Source organism: Teleopsis dalmanni, chromosome 2 (genome assembly GCF_002237135.1).
Source record: "Teleopsis dalmanni isolate 2A chromosome 2, ASM223713v2, whole genome shotgun sequence".
NCBI lineage: Eukaryota > Metazoa > Arthropoda > Insecta > Diptera > Diopsidae > Teleopsis > Teleopsis dalmanni.
Window position 1 is genome coordinate 1,721,620 of NC_051847.1, and position 22,293 is coordinate 1,743,912.

At 30.7% G+C, this 22,293-nt stretch overlaps 1 protein-coding gene across 3 annotated transcripts in view; it reads right to left on the minus strand.

The window, feature by feature from the left end:
• Nucleotides 1-22,293, minus strand: part of LOC119678594 (sphingomyelin phosphodiesterase) — a 29,202-nt gene that overhangs the window by 4,956 nt on the left and 1,953 nt on the right. For all 3 annotated transcript variants that reach the window (XM_038090517.1, XM_038090516.1, XM_038090518.1), the window contains exon 2: nt 44-231. In XM_038090517.1, the coding sequence (XP_037946445.1) occupies nt 44-110 (67 nt within the window). In that variant the 5' untranslated portion in view covers nt 111-231. The remainder of the gene's footprint in view (nt 1-43; nt 232-22,293) is intronic.

Below are 22,293 nucleotides of genomic sequence, written 5' to 3' on the forward strand. Positions count from 1 at the left end.
ATTATTTTTTATTGTTACTCGATATAATTAAAGATACACTTACCTTTTACGAACACATTGCAACCAGCTATGATGACCATCCATAGTGTGATGGTCAAAACGGAGGTCATAATGCTACAACAACGAAATGCACGCTTTCCACAATTACGTCCACTTTTCCAGTTTATTTAACAAAATGAAAACGAATGACTCCAAATCGAAGTAAAATGCAATGAAGTTTAACAAATTGAACTGCAAAATAAAAAAAAAAAGAAAAAGAAATAATGAATGGTAAAATCTTGAAATTTGTATCTTTTTGGTGCAAAGCAAAACTGTTAGAAATCATCAGCAAAGGTAAAAGACCGTCCTAGACACAAATACGTAGCACAAAAGTTTAATTAACTTTTCACTGAAAATACCGAAAATGGTTTTCTTGCTTTCGCCCCGCACCGTAGAGACGCCAAATCAAGCGTTGAACTTTTGCGGTTGCATTTCTATGTTGCAAGGCGTTCCAGTGCAGCTTGCACGTTGCACCGACAATTGCGACCACAGCACTTGCGGCAGTTTCTGGAGTTGCATGCACCGCTTTAATTTTCCACCGTTCATTAGCGCAGAGTCACTCATCGGATATCATTAGTTTCGCTCTTGTGCTTCTTCTCCAATTTGGATTTCAGGGAATGATTTGCGGAAAAGTACTTTCGAGTTTAATTTTCAAAGGAAATCTTTTCTTACTGCTTTTATGCAGCTGCTAAGGCGTTTAAGTGAGTTGCATAATTATTCGAGTACTCGATGTTTCTGGCTTGAACTGAATGGATGAATAACACTTTACGGTATACTGTTTACTGTTACGGGATATGTGAATAGAAAACCTATTGACCTAAAAAGTTATCTTGATGACAGCAAAGCAGTCGAAATTCTTTGAAAAACTGATTTAAATTTTGGGATGTCATCGTTCAAAAGTTTATTATTTAACATTTACAATTCCGCTGAATAAAGTAACTCGACTGGAATCTGTGTAGGTGCTCTCATTGTGTGTTATGTACTATAACGGTTGGAGTTTAGAGAAATCATTTAATAAAATGAATAAATAACATAATTTCAACTTTAATAGCAAAAGGCTTCGGATTTGGAGTAAATATTTTGAAATACTCATGATCTGTTAAAGTTATTCTAAGTCATTGTTATGTTAAAAATTGAATATCAAACATAAAGCCGGATAAAATAGTTTGTTTACAAAAACAAGGTTGGGGCAAACGAGATGCAATGCCTTTATCTGAACATACAGTATAGACTAATCATATTATATTCCTAATATTAAATTTTTTTTATGCATCTTAGACAATTTGAGTAACACAGCGAGAGTTATAGTAAATATATAGTATGAACCTCTATGTGACGACCAATAAGCAAGATTGGTATGTAAATGGCTGCATCTTGGCGTGCAAGGTGGTCTGATGCACAGTTATCAGGTATTTTCTATGTTCTGTTATCCAGATAATATTATTGTGCTTATTATATCCCTTATAATCAAGAAAGGACGATGTAACAGCACAATGCTATCTTAGATCTCCTGTAAATACACAAACTGCAGATTTGCTGGAACCTAAAACTATTTCCGTTTCAATCATTACTTCATTTCTTATATAAACCATTGGTCCTATCGACCTCAAAGTCCTTAAAAGTGGGTGTTCTACATGTTATTTGTCATCGCAATATTGAATGCTTTTCCATTTTTTTTTATATTGAAGGATCGAGTCTCTATGATGTAGACTATTATCAGCTTGACAGTTGATATAATATCTGATAAGTCAATAAAATTATTAAACAAAAATACATCTATTTAACAAGAGAGTACATTGCCGTTATCATGTCTCCAATGCCGACATTTTAAATTTAACATTCCCGGTTCTAACTTCAGGGATGGATAAATGATGGGTGCCTTCATTTATTTGTTTTTATGTAAGATTTTATTTAATTACTTAAGATTCTGATTCTGACAGACACGTTTTGTTTTATATTATATTTCAGTCTTGTTTAGTTACAAAATGTTTGCATACTAAGACATACTTCCCAAAACTGCTTACTAAAGATATTAAAATATTGAAAATTTAATTTTAGAGTTTAGAGCAAATAAGTTTAGACTTTGTCTTATTTAAAATCTTTTCTGAATAAAAATAATTTTAAAATTTGTCTACAAAATTTGCAAAGAGTCAAAAAGGTGAAGGCGCAAAATATTTTGCAAATATTTTTCTTTGTATCTTGTCATTTAATTTGCACAAATATTTGTCTGCGAAGACAGAGAAGATATTAGATTTGAACTTATAGTTTAGAACATTCAAATACCCAAGCTTTTGTAAAGTTTAAATAAATTAATTTATTTTTATTGCATGAGCAACAATCAAATGAAAATTGAATGAATTCTGAACTTTAAATAGACGAAAGTCGAAGTCAGTCAAGTAGTTAAATCAGAATTTATTGGGATTCGATTTCGAGATCTGGCAGTAAACAACTCGCATTCGAGTTGTTTAACTCATCTTACATAACAGTTCAACAAAACATATTTGCGAAGAACAAATTGCAAACAAATTCAAGTGCAACACTCAAAATTTATATGTTTTTGGCTTATCAGTCGAGGCAAGCATATGTGCCAACAAAACAAAAATATGTATCTCCAAATAACAAAATGAGATACACAGATATTAGATGCGAAAAATACGAGTACCTTCAAACCATTTTAGATAAGCACTGCAACATGACGTTCTATTTGTACTTCAGTTCGAAATGGTTTCAGTTTTTCAAGTCACTGTGCAGCTACACATTCACTGTCAACTTTTGACAGAAATAAATAAAAAGATTTTAAATTCATTAAACACAAGAATATACGCGTATTAGTATAAATAAAATAAATAAGTGCTTTCCCACTTTTTTAATTAATAATACATTAAAGTATATAAATCAGTAACAGGTGTTAAAGTCTGTATTATCATATAAATCCAATTATTATAAATCTTAATTGAATTAATAATTAATAAAGGCACCCAAAGAGGTATATGAGTAAACAATATAGTAATGTCATAGTATCTTAATTAAACGATTGAGCTTTGAGCAAAACTTGCAACATTTTTGAAATATCTTCTTATGATTTGCCCATAACCTTGTCGCTAAATGGGAAAAGTATCTCATTTACAAAATGTGTCCGTTCGGCTCAATTCAATATTACAGAAGTTGTCACCTGATGACAGCTGTTGCATAAATTAGCAAATCGTTAAGATACTTTACCGCTGAAACCATCGGATGAAAAAAACTTATTGAAAGGTGACAGTCTTATAAAAAATTTGCTTAACATAAACAATTTGCCAGAAAAAGTTGTCATCAAGTTTCTCATGGAATATTTAAACAATGTTTATCTTTTATTTTATTAAATAAATAAATTCCGCATAACTTATGAGTTAAAGAAGCGTGCATCAAATACAAAGTAGAGAGGAATAATCGCAGAATTTCCAGTCTTTAATTCAGTTTCAATTTACGTACACGCATACACTCGCATACAAAGCATTCATATTTGAAACCAGGAAGAAAGAGACTATGCTTTATAGTAAGTCCTAAATTTGAAAACTTTTATAAAAATATTTTCTATATATTGAACAATTTCTATGAAACTGACAGTTTATCGGTTAAAAAAACCAAAAAACAAAAGTTAGTTACAACTTGACGGAATCTTAATACCCTTCATACCATACTCACAAATAATAATTTTAGCAGAACATCGAATTTGTGTATGTCAAAAGTCAAATGGTGAAGTTTTTGCAGTAATTACCATCTCAGTGCACATAAATATGTGATTAAGTAACAAAAACGAATATGAATAAGATACATAAAAATTTACATTCGAATAACTAAAATGACTTACTTAACTTTCCGATCTGTAACGTCTATTACACAGTTGTTAAAGTAATACTGCAAGCAACCTCGCTCACAAACGCTTTTAGCCGCAAGCATAAACTTAATCGTAATCTACTCGTTTGTTTACGTTTTAAATATACACACATACAACACCAATAACAACTACATGTGCATAGTGTTGTAGGTACAATGACAGCAAGGAGAACAACGCATAACATACGAAACAATTTTTTCTGTGTGTCATTGAGAGTAGTCAACACACTTTAGGATTCAAGCATTCACTCATTCAGACATTCAGACATACAAAGCACAATCGATTTGCGCGCTATTCATATTCATTTCTCATTTGCTTTATTTATAAAACTGTTTGCGATTAGCAACGAGTATTCGATTCATTCACAATTGCTCACCATTTATTATTTTTGAATTCATTCAAAAACCTTCACCTTTTCGTCAATAATTTTTTGAGTCGTAACTCTTTGGATCATAACTAAAAGACAATTATGTTGTCAATCATATAAGTATATAAAATCATAATTTACTAAAACATTCAAGATTCAAGGAACAATATTAATTTTATATACAAAGAAGATATTCACTAAAACTGTAATAAAATAAATGTCGATGAATAGAATCTGAAATTAAAAAATTAGGAGAAATAGTATGGAAATTAATATGTCACTAATGTGTTGTTATGTATACTGTAAAATCCTCGTATAAAGAAGAAGATGTTAAAAATGTTAATAATTTCATTCTTAATAATAATGTAGATTAATATTAAAAGGTGTATCTGTTACAAAAAGCATAGTTGTGATATATTTTCTGTATTATATACTCCTGTAAAGGGAACTTCATATCTTTAATACCCGCATTGATCGAATTATCTCTTTATCTTATTGCCTGTAGCAAAAATATTCATAATATGAAAAGAGAATTGTAAAGAAAAAATACAAATGAATTTATAAAATATTTATAAGTAAATAAAAAAATAAGAAGTAAAAGTTCAAATTCTTGGTATAAACAAGAGATCATTTTCACAAGTTTGAAATCAATTATTCGCATATATACAAAATTAATATCTGAGCGGACAAAGAGATTGGATTATATACATAAATATATTTCATGCATAAATATACACTATACGAGCGCAAATAAACAAATAACTGGAATGACTCACTAGGGCTATTTCAAGCGCTAGTTCCAACTGAGATTAAAGCTCGATGTTGTCTGCAGTTGAAAGCGAAAACTGGGTTGAACACACATGAAATCTGCAGTAACTACTGCTTGGCCTTTGCTTAACTAAAGTAGTTGTTAATAAATACAAATCACAAATTATAAATGTGAACCAAATGAATTATAATATTTTTAAACCAAAGTGAACATTTATTAAGCGCTCTATTTGAAAGAGATACAGAAAAAGCGGAGAGAGGGAAAAATTCAATTTACAATTTATTGAATAAATTTTTTAACGATCAGTTATAGAGTTTAATAAAGAAAAAACGTTAATAAAAAAATGTCAAATTAAAAAATGATCATATTGCATATCTTGTAAAAGTATCTGCGATGTTTTAGTTTAAATACAAAGAGTATCTTTGCAAATTTACACACACTTTAAAGGCCAACTGGTGATGTTGCAATAATGCATGTTGGCATTTTGTTGTATATTTTGGTTTTTATATGAATTTCAAACATTCAATTATGTAAATTTAAGTTCAAAGTAAATCAACAAATTGTATCTATGTCCACATATTGGGCCTTGAAAATGGAAGCAAAAAGCAAAACAAGCTTAGAACGAAAACAAGTTTCATATTTGGAATCAAATAGTTTTTCTATTCGCATAACTGGCTTAGAAGTTTAAATATAATATATGAATTATTATTTCATTTTCATTTCAAAGTTAAGATATTTTTTATTATTGGCAACTAAAGCATCTTAACAGATTGGCATAGATGTATACAGTGAAAAACATTTCTAACAGGATCTATTAATTTGAATTTTTGTAGTCCTAAAGAAGATGTGAACAAAGTCTAATGTTCAACTTTTTGGGGCTAAAATTGACAGACACATAGGCAGATTACTTTTGGTCAACATTCAAAACATTTAAAACATCTCAGTATACCCAACCCAAATGCGAGATATTCTCCTATTTTAAGCAATTTATTGATAGATGAAATAGATTGCCAAATCAGAGACTACATGTCGCTGGCCATAGTAACCACACCGGAAGGTACTTTAATCTTAATGTATAATAGCGCATTGCATTATAAGAATTTCTGACAGTCTGTCAGAGTTCCCCCTGCAGTGAAGGGGTTAGCATATTCCCGCGATAGGTATGCCTGTCGTAAGAGGCAGTAGGTGTTGTTTCAGCCTGCGACACTCGACATAAGGTGTAAATCTGGAACTACGGGAATCAGTGGTCCGCAACTTCGGCTGTACTGACCAGTTGACTTTGAACTCATAATGGCTGTGGTTCATACCCAAACTTACGTGGAAAGAATGATCAGGTATTTGTTTATCATTCATTCGGCGTGGAGTAGCGTATTCACTACCGTGTGCTATGACCTGAAGATTAGCAGAGGTTTTAGGTAGGTCTTGAATCAAACCAAGATGGAAGTTATATCCTGCACACATTTTTTCATTGGCACCGGCAGAAATTCTTCGAATAATCGATGGCACGTTGATTGACGCCTTGTATTAGTACGCCTGTTTTTGAACACCGTAGTGTTAAGCCTCTCCGACATAGAACGTTACATAAAATAACAATAGACATCTAGATCTAGTCTATCAGAGTGTTCATAAGCAAGAACAAAAGATTTGTTAAAATACATAAACTCATCTATTGTAATATTTTTGGAGAAACACAGTTCAACACCTCAGTTGGATTTTGTTTCAATGAAAGCCATAAACGGGTTGGACATGTTTATTATTTTTATTATAAATTTTTCCAATTTTTAGTGTTGTAAACAGACACTAAGAGTTTTACGTAAGCCTTAGCGCTAAGTTGAGATATGACTCTAAGTTGAAAAGTGATTTGAACGGATTTTCTTCACAACTGATGTTTTGAATGTTATGATTTAGTACTGATGTTAATAACCCCACGTTATGTTAGACTTTTAAAAAACTTCAGTATTTTGGATGGGTATAGTTTGTTTCATATGTTATGTGGCGGGAATTAGTTTTTCACGAGATGTATTGATAATTTTTTAAGAGGTTTCAACTTCTATTTTAAGAAGACACAGTTATGAATCTCTGAAAGATCAATAAACCAGCATAGAATGTACTTCATTTGGAATACAAATTTAGTTCAGTTTGTCTACTTACATCGGATTGTAAGCGCTCTAGTCCAATCTAAATAAGTATTAAATAAGTATCTCAGTTGTGTTTTTTTGCAGGACAAATTAGACATTTTGTGCTAATTTCCCATTTAAATAGATAGATTAAAAACATAAGCTTGATATAGTAAACTACTTTTAGAAACTTATAACGAAATCATTATGCTATTTATATTGATTCTAGCGACTATTCGTTTATTCGCGGGTGTAAGCATTGGAACTTCATTTGAGTCTATGACATTTGATTTAAAAAAAATGTTTTTCCCAGAATTTAATTAAATTAAAAATGTATTGAAATGCATGTACCGTGTCGTGTTCGTTTACAACAATTTGGTTTTTTATAAATAAATTCAGAAATTATTTTTTTGCTTATGGTTTCGATGGCTTCAACTCTAATTTTTTTAGACATTTTTTCATCTCTTAATGATTCTGGACTTTTTGCGGAAATACTTATCTAAATATCGGTATTAGTGTGAAATAGAAAAGTTTCAAATTTTCAACGACGTAGATGAGCAAATCCGTTGGAATTCAATTCAAACGGAAATTAAATTAAATGAAATGCGACATATTTATTTATTTAAAACGTATTTTCGCTGTGTATAAACAAATAATAAATTATTTTTGTAGCATATGTACACATATTTTAAACATGTATATAGACATGTATAGTATATAAACTCGTATATTAAAAAAACTCTTATTGAAATATTTTATTAAAAACAAACACAATTATTTTAGTACAAATTAAAAATTATTTTCGACTGAAGTTTTTATTTACCAATAATTTTCATTGTTTTATGTAAATATTTGAACAGATAGTTTCCATAAACAATGGTGGGAATCTTATTAATCATTTCTGTATTTAAGTAAATATATTATAATATAATTAAAAAAATGTCATAAACTATCAATCAAGAGTAATCACCGCGATTTGGACAAGTATAATTATAAATTGAAACCTTATACAGCTCGATATTTTACAAGTACATATAGCCAATATATAAGTACAATGAGCATCATTTTTATAATTCAAAAAGGATTCACTTATATATACTTTTAAAATAGATATATTCACAATAGAGTTGTTAATTACCAGTAAACACTACTTCAGCCGCAGCACCTTGTTCGTCCGTCGAAAGAAGATTCAACTCGACCAACAAAACGGTCAAGCACCATAAACAAATTATGCCAATTTCTGATTAAACTATAGCTTATATATTTTGAAAGTAACAAAACATTATTTGTTGTACAAAGAAAACTGAGACAAGACGATGTATTATAATACTTATTATAATAAGTAAACGTCGGTAGAATCAAGGTTTTACGACAAAACCTTGAACTATAAACAGGAAAAGGCAAATTCGGGATGGTCACCCTCATCTACTGAGGATCAGTAATTGATGATAGCAATGACATGAATAAAGAAACTAATAAGACAATCAGATTTGCTGAAGGCACATATTATGACTTAATCGATTAGTTTAAGAGCAAGCTGCCATATTTAAAATCAAAAATCCTGATTTATAAAAAGAACCGTGATTTTTATGGTATAGGTGAATAAAGGTTTAACGGAAAATACCAACATTTGGTAGGCAGCAGCAAGAGACAGATGAAGATGAGTGAGACTCTTTGGGACCGTTAATACCTCACTGGGGCTTATAGAACCAATGAGGATGGTGAAGTTCAAACGTGTATAATAGACACATTAAACTGTAAAATAGTAACTAAACAAGTTACAAAATAAATACAAGTGTACAAAAAACATTCAGGACTAAACAGTTGCATTTTAGACTTGAAGTATATAAGATTGGACGGACTCATACCAGTCATCAAGGAGTAACAATAAATGTAATATATGCTAGAATTTGGTATATTTACGATATAACTTTTTTTTTTGTATAAGAAAGGATTGCGAAAATATTGAAGATATATGCTTTAAAATACTGCACTGACAGTTTCAGTTAATCTACTGATGGCAGGTAAATAAAGATTTCAGTAAGCGTTTGTGTACTTGTTGAATATATTTTCAGCATAAATTTCAAGCTGACCTATTTACTTTATTTTCTGTTGTCATATTATAGATATAAATATAGGGAAAGCTCTCTTAAATTCTCACCGGAGATGCTAACGGAACTGCCTATAATAAATAACGAACTATGTATAAAATACGAGAAATAGGAACCAGTAACATTGCAGGCTTAATCGAGATATCCGTTTGTAAAACAACTATCCATTTAACAGAAGTTTTAAACCATCATTATAGTATAGCATTTATTTATTGATTAATATTAGAATTCATATCTTATAGGAAACAAGTTTTTTTGTAATTCATTCTACACAAATAATGTAGAACGTGTTTCATAACCTTGGTAAAGTATATTTAAGTTAATGGCTTATAACAATCCCTAACTAGTGACTCCCAACAAAATAATTGTTACTAATTACAATAATTAATTATTATAACAAATTATGGAAAGTTACTAATATTGCTGACTCAATATTAACATTAACATCATATTAATAACTAATTAATATTTTAATACTCTCTAAATATATGTACATGCATGTATTTAGAAACAAATTAAGCAATACGAAAAAAAATTTACTGAAAATGAGACTAACACTATGAAAAGCTGGAACTGAGTCACGTTTGTCTTGTAGTTTGCTAACTCTAAGAACAAATAATTGGCCCATATATTTTTGAACAAGATCAAGAAGAACTCAATTATTTTTGTGTAATATTCTCTACTGCAGTTGATTTATCCATTCCAATTAATGATCAAATAAACGCAGCTAATAAAGCAAACTTCATGAATCTTCAATTAGTTAAGTCAAAGTTCTTAACAAAGTTCTATGGTAAAGTTTACAATATCTCTAGCAATAGTTAAATCTGTCCAATAGGCAGATTGTTGTAACAATCTGTACTTCAATTCCAAAGCATTATTTTTGTATGAGCAATTTCACATATAAAACATCTATCGTTTCGCTACGAATTTGTTTTGACTTTTAACGTTTTTTATAAAGATTTTAATCGCTCCGCGATGTTCAGTCCATCCTAAACGAAGTATGAACTGACAGGGTTGCTACACGCACCCAGTAATTAAGCAATCTAGTATGTAACGTTTGCTCTACTAATTAAAACTTACGTTGACAAAAAACTTTTGTTTGGGTTGAATTTCAAAAATTAAAAGCACTTCTATATTTTAAATTAAATTAACATATATATTTAAATAAATGAATTCTAACAATGGATAACCACAATTACAAAGTCAATAAACCACAAATACAAGAGAAGTAAGTAGAGATACTTGTACACCTACGGCTGGATGCTTTTAGTCACTCACAGGCAAATAACAAAACAAATACAACAAAAAATTCTAAATGATTTCAAAATATTGCATTTACAAAAATTGGACAAAGGATAACAAAATTTACATCAAAACCAAGCATAAACAAAAAATTTCTCAGAATAACCGAGTGGAGTTGCCATGGATTGATAGTAGAATTTATTACACACAGAGCAGATAATCGAAAATGGTAGGGACTTGAATGGCGAATGGCCCATGTCGAACTAATAAAGTTGGGCAATGAGTAGGAGCTTCGTTTGGGTGAGCTTTGTTCAACAGATACATCTTCTTACATTAATCCAATTTAATGTGCCAGTGCAGATGCAATGTTATGCATGTATGAATAAGAAATCCAAAGACAAACAAAGATTCTTGACTCAAGTGTTGGCTGGCAATCAATGGAATTCAAGACGAAAATGAAGAGATAATTGAAAGAGAACTTAGTTCACTGCATGCATACTGCTGGTATAGAGGATGTGGTGGATGGCATGTGGAAGGATTGATTTTATGCTCAGATAAATTGCCAAAAATGTGGCTTAGGCAATATGGTCAACTCAATTTACTTAAAATTTTGGCAACTGCACAAAACTAACCACAAACACAATAAAATGCAAGTTAACAAACAGTAGCGGAAGGAAGTGCATATGTCAGGATTTCCATTTACTGGTAAAGGAACTGCTCCTAATAAAATTATATGATTGTCACAATGCTTTTAACTCAAATTTAAACTCAAAACAGAAATTAATTTATAATTTAATAGAGAAATCATTTTTTTTTGTTTTTCACTTAATATTTCTAATGCTGCATCCATACAGACTCCAAGACTGCAAACAATATTAAAAAAAATTTCCCTTTCATTTGAAATATTTAGAAAAATGTATCTTTTCCAACTCTACGCAGGCAAACAAAAATGAAAGTATTTTCTGTATTTTTTTTTAATTGTGGTTTGTTTAAATAACATTTTTCTTATGTAAATTTTTAGTTTTCATTATCAAAAAGTTGCAATCAACAACTCCACGTCTTCTTCTTCATGGACGAACTCGGCTGTGTCTCGCCACCCTCTGTTTCTCTTCTGTCGCCCGTATCTTCTATCTTTCGTACATTAGCGTCATTTAGCACTTTTCCTCCGCTCTGCAGCTGCAGTCACGGCCGTTGTCACTTTTCGGCTTTTTTATCGAAATTTTAAATGTTTTCATTGTCATTATTATTCATAATGAACGCATTTCAGTGGGCCAGGCAAAAAGTTCCGGGCCCGAAAATACACCAAAAGTTTTTAATTTATTATGTTTTGTTAATTTTTTTGTTATCAGCGCTGAAGTTTTCAAGTTCTCTGGCTTTCATTCAGTGAAGCTACGCAGCGATGTGGCAGTGAAAGAGAAAGTGTTTCCATTGTGGGCAACTCTGTCGAATTGGCTTCAACTGGGTGTGTTGTGCATAGGTACTTGGTGGGTGAACAACAATGTGCGAATAATACCTACATTTTGGTAAATATTTAATTATTTAAATTTAACTTAAGAATTCAATTGAAGAAAGGTAATTTGACAATGAAGAGTTGACGGGAAATTAAAACGTAGTAAAGTAGACAGAGCTCTGTTGTGATGGGAAAATATTTTTGAAGTGTTTTAAATTTATATTGTGACCGAAAAGTTTCCGGAAATTTTAAATAAAACGCAAAATTCTTAATCTTCATCAATATTTATTTTATCTCCTTCAAAATATGCTCCATTAGAAGCGATACACAAATGCCAACGTTTCTTCCAATCATCAAAACATTTTTTATAGGCGCTTTCCGGTATGGCTTTGAGTTCCCTCTGCGAATTCTGTTTTACGTCTTCTATGGATTCAAAACGCGTTCCTCTGAGTGGTAATTTGAGTTTGGGAAACAGGAAAAAGTCACACGGTGCAAGATCAGGTGAATACGGGGGCTGTTCGATGGTATTTATTGAATGTTTGGCCTTAAAATCGTTGATAATGTTGGCTCGGTGCGAGGGAGCATTATCGTCATGAAAAATCCATGAATTATCCTTCCACAATTGAGGCCGTTTACGGCGGATATTTTCACGCAAACGTCTTAAAACAGTCAAATAATAGGCTTTATTGACTGTTTGTCCTTCAGGGACGAATTCATGATGCACCACACCACGAATATCGAAGAAAACAATCAGCATTGCCTTGATTTTCGAGCGACTTTGGCGTGGTTTTTTCGGTTTCGGCTCGTCTTTTCCTCTCCATTCCGATGATTGTTGGCTTGTTTGCATGTCGTACTCGTAGACCCATGTCTCGTCACCCGTTATGATGCGTTCCATGAAAGTTGGATCGGAATTGGCACGATCAAGCATGTCTAACGAGACCTGTCCACGATGGTGTTTTTGGAACAAATTGAGGTGAATCGGAAAAAGCCGAGCGTTGACACGTCGCATACACAAATTGTCCACCAAAATCAAACGAGCCATCTCACGACCGATGCCTAGCTCTCGTGCTATCTCTCTAACACTCACATGAGGATTTTTGAACACGATTTCCTTTGCCTTTTCAATGTTTTCGTCGGTGGTAGAGGTCGAAGGTCGTCCAGAACGCGGCATGTCTTCGACGGTCGTACGACAGTCCTGAAAGGCTTTGTACCACTCATAAACTTGAGTTTTCGATAAAACTGATTCCCCATAAGCCTTTTGTAGCATTCGCAACGATTCTGCACACGAAAATTCGTTCGAAACACAAAATTTGATGCAAACTCTTTGATCAATATTTTTTTCCATTGTTTTTTTCGCAACGCACTACTGAGGTGAACTGGTTTCAACAGCTGCCGTAAACGAACTGTCTGACAGATCGCGCTCATTTTTGGCATAGTAATTAAGGACAGTGCTGCCAAACTACATAAACTTAAAATATCGAAAAATATACAGCGCGCGAATTTTAAATGAGAATTTCCGAAAACTTTTCGGTCACAATGTATATCTCTAAGGCTATGAAATGAAACATAATTTAATCAATAAAATTCTAATACACGAGATTTAATTTTATTTATCAGCAGTTATTACCATTAAATTGCAAATTTATAAAGAGGTTTTTCGAAGCTCTTAAAACCTCAAAAAATTGTTCCCTTAATAAGCCTAAAAATATTAATCATTTATTATGATTGATACGAAAATAATGAAATATTTGTTGTCGATATTCAACACCTGAGATTGCAGAAGATGAACGGACGCCATTAAAGCTGGCACTATATGTTGATGTGTAGTCGTGGATGTTATAATTATAGGATGGTTAATAAAAATAGACGTCGATAAGGAAACCACAGAAGCTAAACAATAAATTAGGTTGTTCTTCCATGTAAATCTTTGTTCAAGGGTCTATCCAGTGTATCAAGAATGAAAGAGAATACTGTATATACATATACTTTATCTACATGTGAGAGTAATCGAGAAAACTCTTGCAATATAATGACAAATCACTTTTTAAAAAGGAGAATTTTGCAACTGTTACGTTGTCATGCATTCACTTGTGAAACAGATCGTTCGGGATGTTCAATTGAAATTTCTAAACCAGAAAACAATGTAAAAGTCTACGATAATGTTTTACCTAATATAATTGACTTTACTGGAGAAATGAATTCCAAAGAAAATGAAGACATTAAATTGGACGAAAAAGCTCATCCCCACAGTTGCTTGAGGTGCATGTGGTATAATTCAAACACAAATGTATACCAAAGAGTAAATGAAAAGATAATGTTAAGACCATCACTTTAATATATTCAGGTTAATCAGAAAATCATAATCAGATGATTTACGTAGTAAATTCAAGTTGAATTGTGACTTCAAGAACTGTATTTCGGAGTAAGTTGATATAAATAAAAAAGCACACAATAAACATATAAATAAAAAAGTAATTGGTTCCTTTTTCCAATGGAGTTCGCGTTTTTAAATTGATTCGGCATTCAAAAATATTTAACATAAATTATTTAAAAAGTTAAAAGTTCATGTTTTTAATGAAGCATAATTTTCTTCATAACTCAGGACTAAAGTATGATAAAATCTATATATTTTTTAGAGAACAAAGTGAACCATCCACTTTCCGTTCTATTTTGATTATGAATTGGGATTGTGACTCCAATTGTGAGTTTCCTATAGATATTACCCATAGTTTCCAGAACAGATATTACAAAATTACAAAATAAGAGGATAACTGCTTTTTTATAATAGAATCACAGTTGATTTATTTGGTACTGGTACTACTAATACAGATCTTTTCTCATTTTCGTTTGTATATATATTTTAAAATTCCAAGATGCAAGTATCAACTAAATGAGAAGCTAATTTCTTCTTAATTTTAGCGTTAAGATGTATTGAAAGAAAAAGTTAATATTACAAGTAATAAATTTTCAATCCGGTAAAAGTAATTTCCAGACTAAATTTTGGTAAAAACCAAGAGTGCATATAACCAATACCAAAATAAATCCACCTGCATATAAAAAGTATCTGAATAATCAAATTTCGTACCAACTCATAAGCAATTAATTTTACCGTAGCCACACAATAAAAGGCGTAAATGTGCACAGCATATAAAACGACTTCGTAATGCAGGTGGAACCAGTTTGGCTTGTAACCAGTAACCGAATGAGATACTAACCACATTGCAGTCTGCCTCCAGAAAGAAATTAACAGTAAAATAAGCGTGACTGCAAACAAGAAAATCAAAGCGCAGAAATATTAATAAAACGCCTTTCGAGAAAAAATGCATATACGACCAATTTAGTTCCAAATAAAAAATCAAAACGATGGTTAATAAAAAAGATACTTCCTACAAATGACGTCGATCGCAGATACTTTTATTTTCCCATAACAATGCAAATTTGCTATTGCAGTCAGCGATGACAAATGCGGTTTCTGTCAATTTACAGACTAAACATACATTCAGGCATGTGCGTTTTCCAGACTATTTAACTCACGCATGCGCACAAGCATAGGCGCTTCTAGAGAATGGCTTAACACTGTAGATACATTATTGGTTGCGGTTAAGTCAACTGAAACTCTTTCAGAAATAATTTTATGAAGTAACAGCGATTTTACGATACTTAAGAAGTTTAATTGACAATGATGTAAGAATAACATATACATTATATTTTATTTAAGTACTTACATTTATAGATTATTTAAGATAAATAGGGCTGTTATATATTAAACTAATGTCCCAGACTATACGAAAAACGTTAGATTAATAAATTAACATGAAGTTTCATGAATACTTAACATATAATGTCGAATCATGTTACATGTTACAATTTCATAATTTATATGAGTTATTTACAATTCTCATGTGGTTCATTTTAGTGAAGTTATACATTTTGAATAAAATATAAAAAAACACTTTAAAGTCGTAACTACATACTTTTACATAAACATGTGTTAAAACCTTCTTCTAAATATTATAAACCGATCTGTTAAAATATGTTTCTGGAATTATGTGTGGGCTACGATTTTATACAGAATCAGTTAGTAGTCTTGGTCAGCTTAATGAGTTAGATGCATTTAGTAATTTTTTATTCTCAAATGTATTGTATGTAATGCATTTCTAATTTATACTTTAGGTATCTGCTGTAGAAGATAATATTTGTGATAAAAGTTATATTGATCGAATCAAATTAGGATGTAGTTGTCCAACAAACTGATACTTCAAATTCATCCTACTATATATAAAATTTGTTTTTATTTGTAACAATCACAGTTATATTTTAAATACTTCCAACCACATTGAAAATTCCTTCACCTTCAACATCATCTTCGGCAGAGCCAAAGCTAACATCTTTACTTGTTCTGTAGTTTTTTTGACAGATTATTTCAATTTCAGAAAAAAATTTAACAGAAAATATTCAGGAATCAAACTTGTGAAAAAAATGAATCTTAAAGCACAACCACAGGAAGATGTCATTTCACTGACAAACGATGTCAGTCAAATGTCATGTGGTGCGTTCGTCCACAGCCAGGAAAATGTAATTTTTTGTAACTCAAAAAAATATTTATTTTCGGTAGTTAAAAAAGTAAAATAAAATGCTTAAAAATTGTAAATTGTTTAAAAAAACTTAAAAGAAAATATATGAATAAATAGAAAAACAGAAATTATTCAGTCGCAATTTTCACAGACTTTTAGTCAAGGCGAATTCCACTTTTGTTTTCACACAAAAACTACTCGATAATTGAAATGAGGTACCGTCCAATGGGAAAGGGAGCGGGGACAAGCAAATTATACGAAATTACTGCAGTAAATATTTTGTTATTTATCTTTTTATTTTGTGCGGATTGTTTGTATGCACAGCGATTTCACCGAATTGGAGGAGCTCGACTTGGAGTTGCCAATTATGCCAATGTTAGCAAAGCCATAATTGATTATTTGTGGTATCTGAATATTAATTTTTTTATTGCTGGTAAACTCTACAAAATACAGTTAAGAATATAAAAAAACATTTATTATGAAACATTTGTAAACGTAAAAACTTGAGTGGCTGAAAATATTTCAAAAACGTGACCACCGAATTAAAGTGGCCGAACGCCGAATTAAAGACTTGTCGATGGTACAAAAGGTGTTAAATGCTAATTAGATCATTTAAATCTTCTATTATTGTAACAATATTTTTGGAATTAAAATATAGTAGAATTTAGCTTATAAGATAATTGTTTTAATCTTATAATTATATGATTTAAATTTAAACGTTTCCCAACACTTCATAATTATCAAATTACTCACAATAATATTTAAAATTTTCACAAAGGAAGTTTAAATGAATAGAGTATAAAATAATAGTATATTGAAAATGTAGCTAATATATAAAAATGTATTAAGCAGTATCCACATTATCTCATCCTTAACATCAAATCAACTATTTCTTGACGAAACTAAACTTTGCTAAGTACTTTAAATCACATATTCCGTCGAAAAGTGAGTGGAATGAAACGATGCCATGAAGAAGAAAAGAACTGAAGCTCTACACAGATGATTTTTAACTTGACAAAAAAATCGGCTTTGGGTCTTTTAAAAGGACTTACATTAGGACTGTAATTATCCATCTCTCTCCCTAATTACTGCAGTGCTTATCAGTTCTTATATATAAGTGACGTTTTAAGAACCTAAACTAACCTAGCCGACTAGTTTCGAGTGATAAACAATTAAAATCACAATCTGCAATGTGAGTAAAAAGGCTGCCTGTTGAAAAATACCAGAAGTTATCTGAGATTAGCTATTGTATTAAATGGATTAAACTCTCACGTTGCTTTGATGTTATATGTTATTATATATAGATAATGATATATTACTGATAGGATACCGTACATATAAATACAGAAAGCGTTTCTACAGTATTTTGAATATGGCGTTGGAGTGATTTGTTTTGGAGTATCTTGTATCTTGTTTATTAGTTAATATAATTGTTTCTTCAGAGATTTATAAAGAAAAAATTTTGTTACATATTTTAATAGATGCCACATTACAAGTTAGCATTATTTAGTTAACAATCCTAATACTTAAAGCGCTCTTATTTAATATTTACCACAATCAATTTCACACTACTATTAACAAGTTTGCTCCGTGATTTTGAACTAGTCATCATTTATTCATACTGGAGTGCATTGCACTTAAGATAGGTTCGACTATCTTTATATCTTCGAAACCACAATTTCACTGCTAAAATGCATTTGTAAAAAAAACTCATAAATACAAATGCAGAAAACAATTGAAAAGTACAAAATTACATTTTACGACTGCAGTTACATTGAATGGACGACGAGACGATGTCAAATTGCATTTTTGTAGAGGTGGAAATGTTGTTGACCACATTTACTAATGATGACAAGATGATGATTATCGACATTGTCTTGAATTATCAACTTTAAAATAAATAAATCGCATTTATGTTGTGCTAAAATGCGAAATAATTAACACAGACTGAACATCCAAAACATCTATTAAATTATTCCGATTACATTTTTCTAGTACAAGTGAGTATATCTCCTGTAGCGATCATTGCCATGTAACATCGATCACATTGTTTATTTCCTTTCGCGGCTGTAGTGGCAGTGTTGACGATCACGTTGGCAATCTTAATTACTTTAAATTGCTGTTTTATCAATTTAATTTAATTTTGTTTAATTTATTATCTGCCGTTTTCATGACATATAAACATAACGAAACCTAAAGACGATAAACCTAATTAGGTTTAGAATGCTCTTCCATTTTCGATTGATAATTGATAAGTTTGTGTCATAAGCTAAAGCTTATTCTAATTTATTTAGCGATAATAACAATCAAAAATTACTTTAATAATTATATTTCACTGTTTTATAAACAATATAAATATTTATTAGTTTATTTCTATGAAAATTGACTTTATTTTAGTGCTACAGGTAGTATGTTCTATGTTGTTCTGGTGTTTCTCTGGATCTACCAACTCATTGCTGAGTTTTTAAAACGAATAATATATTACAAACTAATTGATAGAATTTATTTTATTTTGTTCTAAAGGAAATTCTTTAAATTCTACTGTTTACAGTGATTCTACTATCAGGTGAGTGTAATACTTTACTTTTAAATACTTTTAAATCTTCGTGATTAATATAATTTACCATAAACCGGGGGTCGCTAGTAATTAAAATCAGAGTCAGTACCTGAACCCGCTAGATTATCAATCGTTTCCCTGTATCTATAGGTTTAATAATAGTTGTGTATACCAAAACTTAATTTTCGATTAAGAGTCGCAATTTCAGATTCTCAATTATCACAAAATACAAGAAATATGACGTATAAGTATATGATGACATACATACATGATGATATATATATATATTTATATATATATAAATGGTTGATCGAAGTGCGAGTATGCAAGTTCTTTCTATATTTCAGCTTATCTTACTATGAGATTCTAAGTTGAGATATTCATACACATTCCCATGAAACATTGAATGTTTTTGTTTTATTTTTCGCAAAAATATACGCAATCAATTTAAAAAACTATCTCATGTACTTGTAAAAATTTATTGTATTTAGAAATGTAATAATTGGACCCCTCAAAACGCTGTAAATGGATTTGCTCTTGGATGATGTTGTGTAAATGAGTTCGTGACATGAAGTGTTGATTAATGTAGCAGATAAGATAATAGATCATATTTGTTCTATATGCAGTTTAAATAATAAAGCAAATTAAAAATAAATTCATAAGCTTTTGTTGATTTAGTGACTATAACAGTTCAAGTACTACATATAGACTAAAAATTAAATACAACTACGTAATTTCTCCTTTGGAAATCATAGTGGAAAGCAAACAAGCTATGAATAGCACAGATTCTCAAATAAAAATCGTTTCTTAAGAATTTTGTTATAAAAATCTAAAGGAAAGTGTTCCACTTTAACAATAAAGGGTAATGAACTTAACACTAAAATACGTACTCAAGTAAGAATATATAAATCTGTTATCTTTCAAGTGAGGGCGTAACACAAATTATTTTAGCTTTGAAATTTTTATATGAAACTAATATTTTTATATACATTAGGAATAAAATAAATCTTAACAAAATTCAGATTCTTTCAATGCTAATTGCTTACAGAATCTACAGTGCAAGATAATTGAACTGCAATCAATTTAAGGTCCACAAGTAGCTACCGCTTTTATACACATAGTTAGAGTCCTACAATTTAGACGTTACAGTGGAACTGGGAGCTTTGCAAACGCCACGATATTGGTCGAAAAAAGTCAACAATATCGGCTGAAGTAGTTGGAAAAGTAAATTGGCTGCCAAGCTTTGCTATATTCCAATGAGCTTAAAGTAAAGACTTTATAGTTTCAAAACACACACGATCTGATACCGCAACAAAATACAAATATAGTGAAACGGAATTGCCCCATTTACCATTGAGCACTCTGTGAGCAAAGAAAATAACCGAGTTTACTTGTCAGAAAAGTCTTTGGAAAATGCACACATCCGGAAGACGGGTGGCCGTAACTGTCGATGGATGGTCTGCATATATGGAAAAACAATCTTAAAGGTATTATAAATTATGTGTTTTGCACAATAGTCTTTACCATGATACAGCAAAATAATACGACGTAAATTTTCATAAAAATGTAATTTTAACTATTCATATTATTGAAAATAGTTAAAAATTTACTAACTTAAGCCCTTGAAGTGTTATATGCACTGCATTATTTGAATTTGATTGTACTTAATACAATGTGAGTGTCGCAACACTTCAAGCCGTGTCAGTTAAATTCAGGCAACACCTTAAGAAATGTGAGAGAATGCTGCCCAAATCCATTGCAGTTATTATTGGTTGTGCTCATACCTAACAAGTGCATTTAAACTTAATTAAAATTTCATTTAGTTTGTTGACAAAGGTTATGATCCTTTTAATCAAATTTTACACCACTCTATGTTAAGTACTGCTATTGTACCTATGGTTACTAAAGGATAAAGAGCAATACATAGCCAAGTCAACAACTAAACAAGCGTGCACATATCAATTCTGTTGATACAAAGGACTCACAGGACTATAAACCAAAAAATCAACAATCTGTAATATGATTAATATGATGCATTGATGCAATCCAATTCCGATTACAACTATACGAATCTAAATTATGCAATATAGAAAATGCAATTACATGCCATGGACAATGCATGAACACAAGAGTTGACCTATACTTCAATAACCGTGCAACAGCCTCAGGACTTATGAGAGCAGATACGTTATTGCAGATTGATTCCAATCTGTACTTGCTGTTGACAACGAACATCATGAGCACAAGCAACTATTGGCGTGTCAGCAACCAACAATCGTAATTGGAATGAAATAATTGCATTTTGCATTGAAGCATGCATACTTCATTGAAGTATGAGGAATTCATGAGTTTGCGAGGTTAGGGGTCGCCTGGTCAGTTATTGTACAAGCTGGAAGGATTTAAAAATCAAATTGTCATAATCGATGCTAAAATGAAATTTTCATGATGGAGAAAGACAAAAAATTTTATTTTTCTCGAAAGAATCAGAGACAATTTCCCAAGTGTCGTAGAGAATTTGAGTTGTGGTGTCAAAATGAGTTGATTGTAAGACCGAAACATTTGTGCATGTTTCAGGCTACAAGACTCTTGGTCTTAGTCAAAAATTCAAATGACAAAAATCATTTTTGGTTCAGTGCATTTTTCAAGCTTTAAAGTCAAACAAGTCATTAACTTTTCACATTATTTAGTACTTAGAAAGAAGAAAGGTAAAATACTGAATAGGTTGAGTAAAGTTGTTGAATAATTTTTTGCAGGATATCACTTTCGTAATTAAAACACAGCGATTTTAACTTTTACTTATATAGTATAAACTTAAATAATAAATTTAAAATTAAATTAAAATTTAAGACACGTGTAAAATAAGATTTTCTGATAATACTAGAAAATTCCTTGATTGATAAAAGTGTATAAAGCGGTAACTAAATGTAATAAAAATATTAAATATGTGCTAATACTAGTAAGATAACAAACTAAACTAAACTGGCAGTTACTTTTACTCACAAATTACTATAAAAAGATGGCTTTTATAAAAGCGTTTAACTAATGTTATTACTTAGAAAAATTATATACCTATTATGTATTAAAAAAAAAAAGCTATACACTGTCATAAGTATAATAATTTTAAATCAGTAAGTAAACGATTACAAAAATCATATCGTTTTTAATGTAACAATCCATACTCTTCATTACA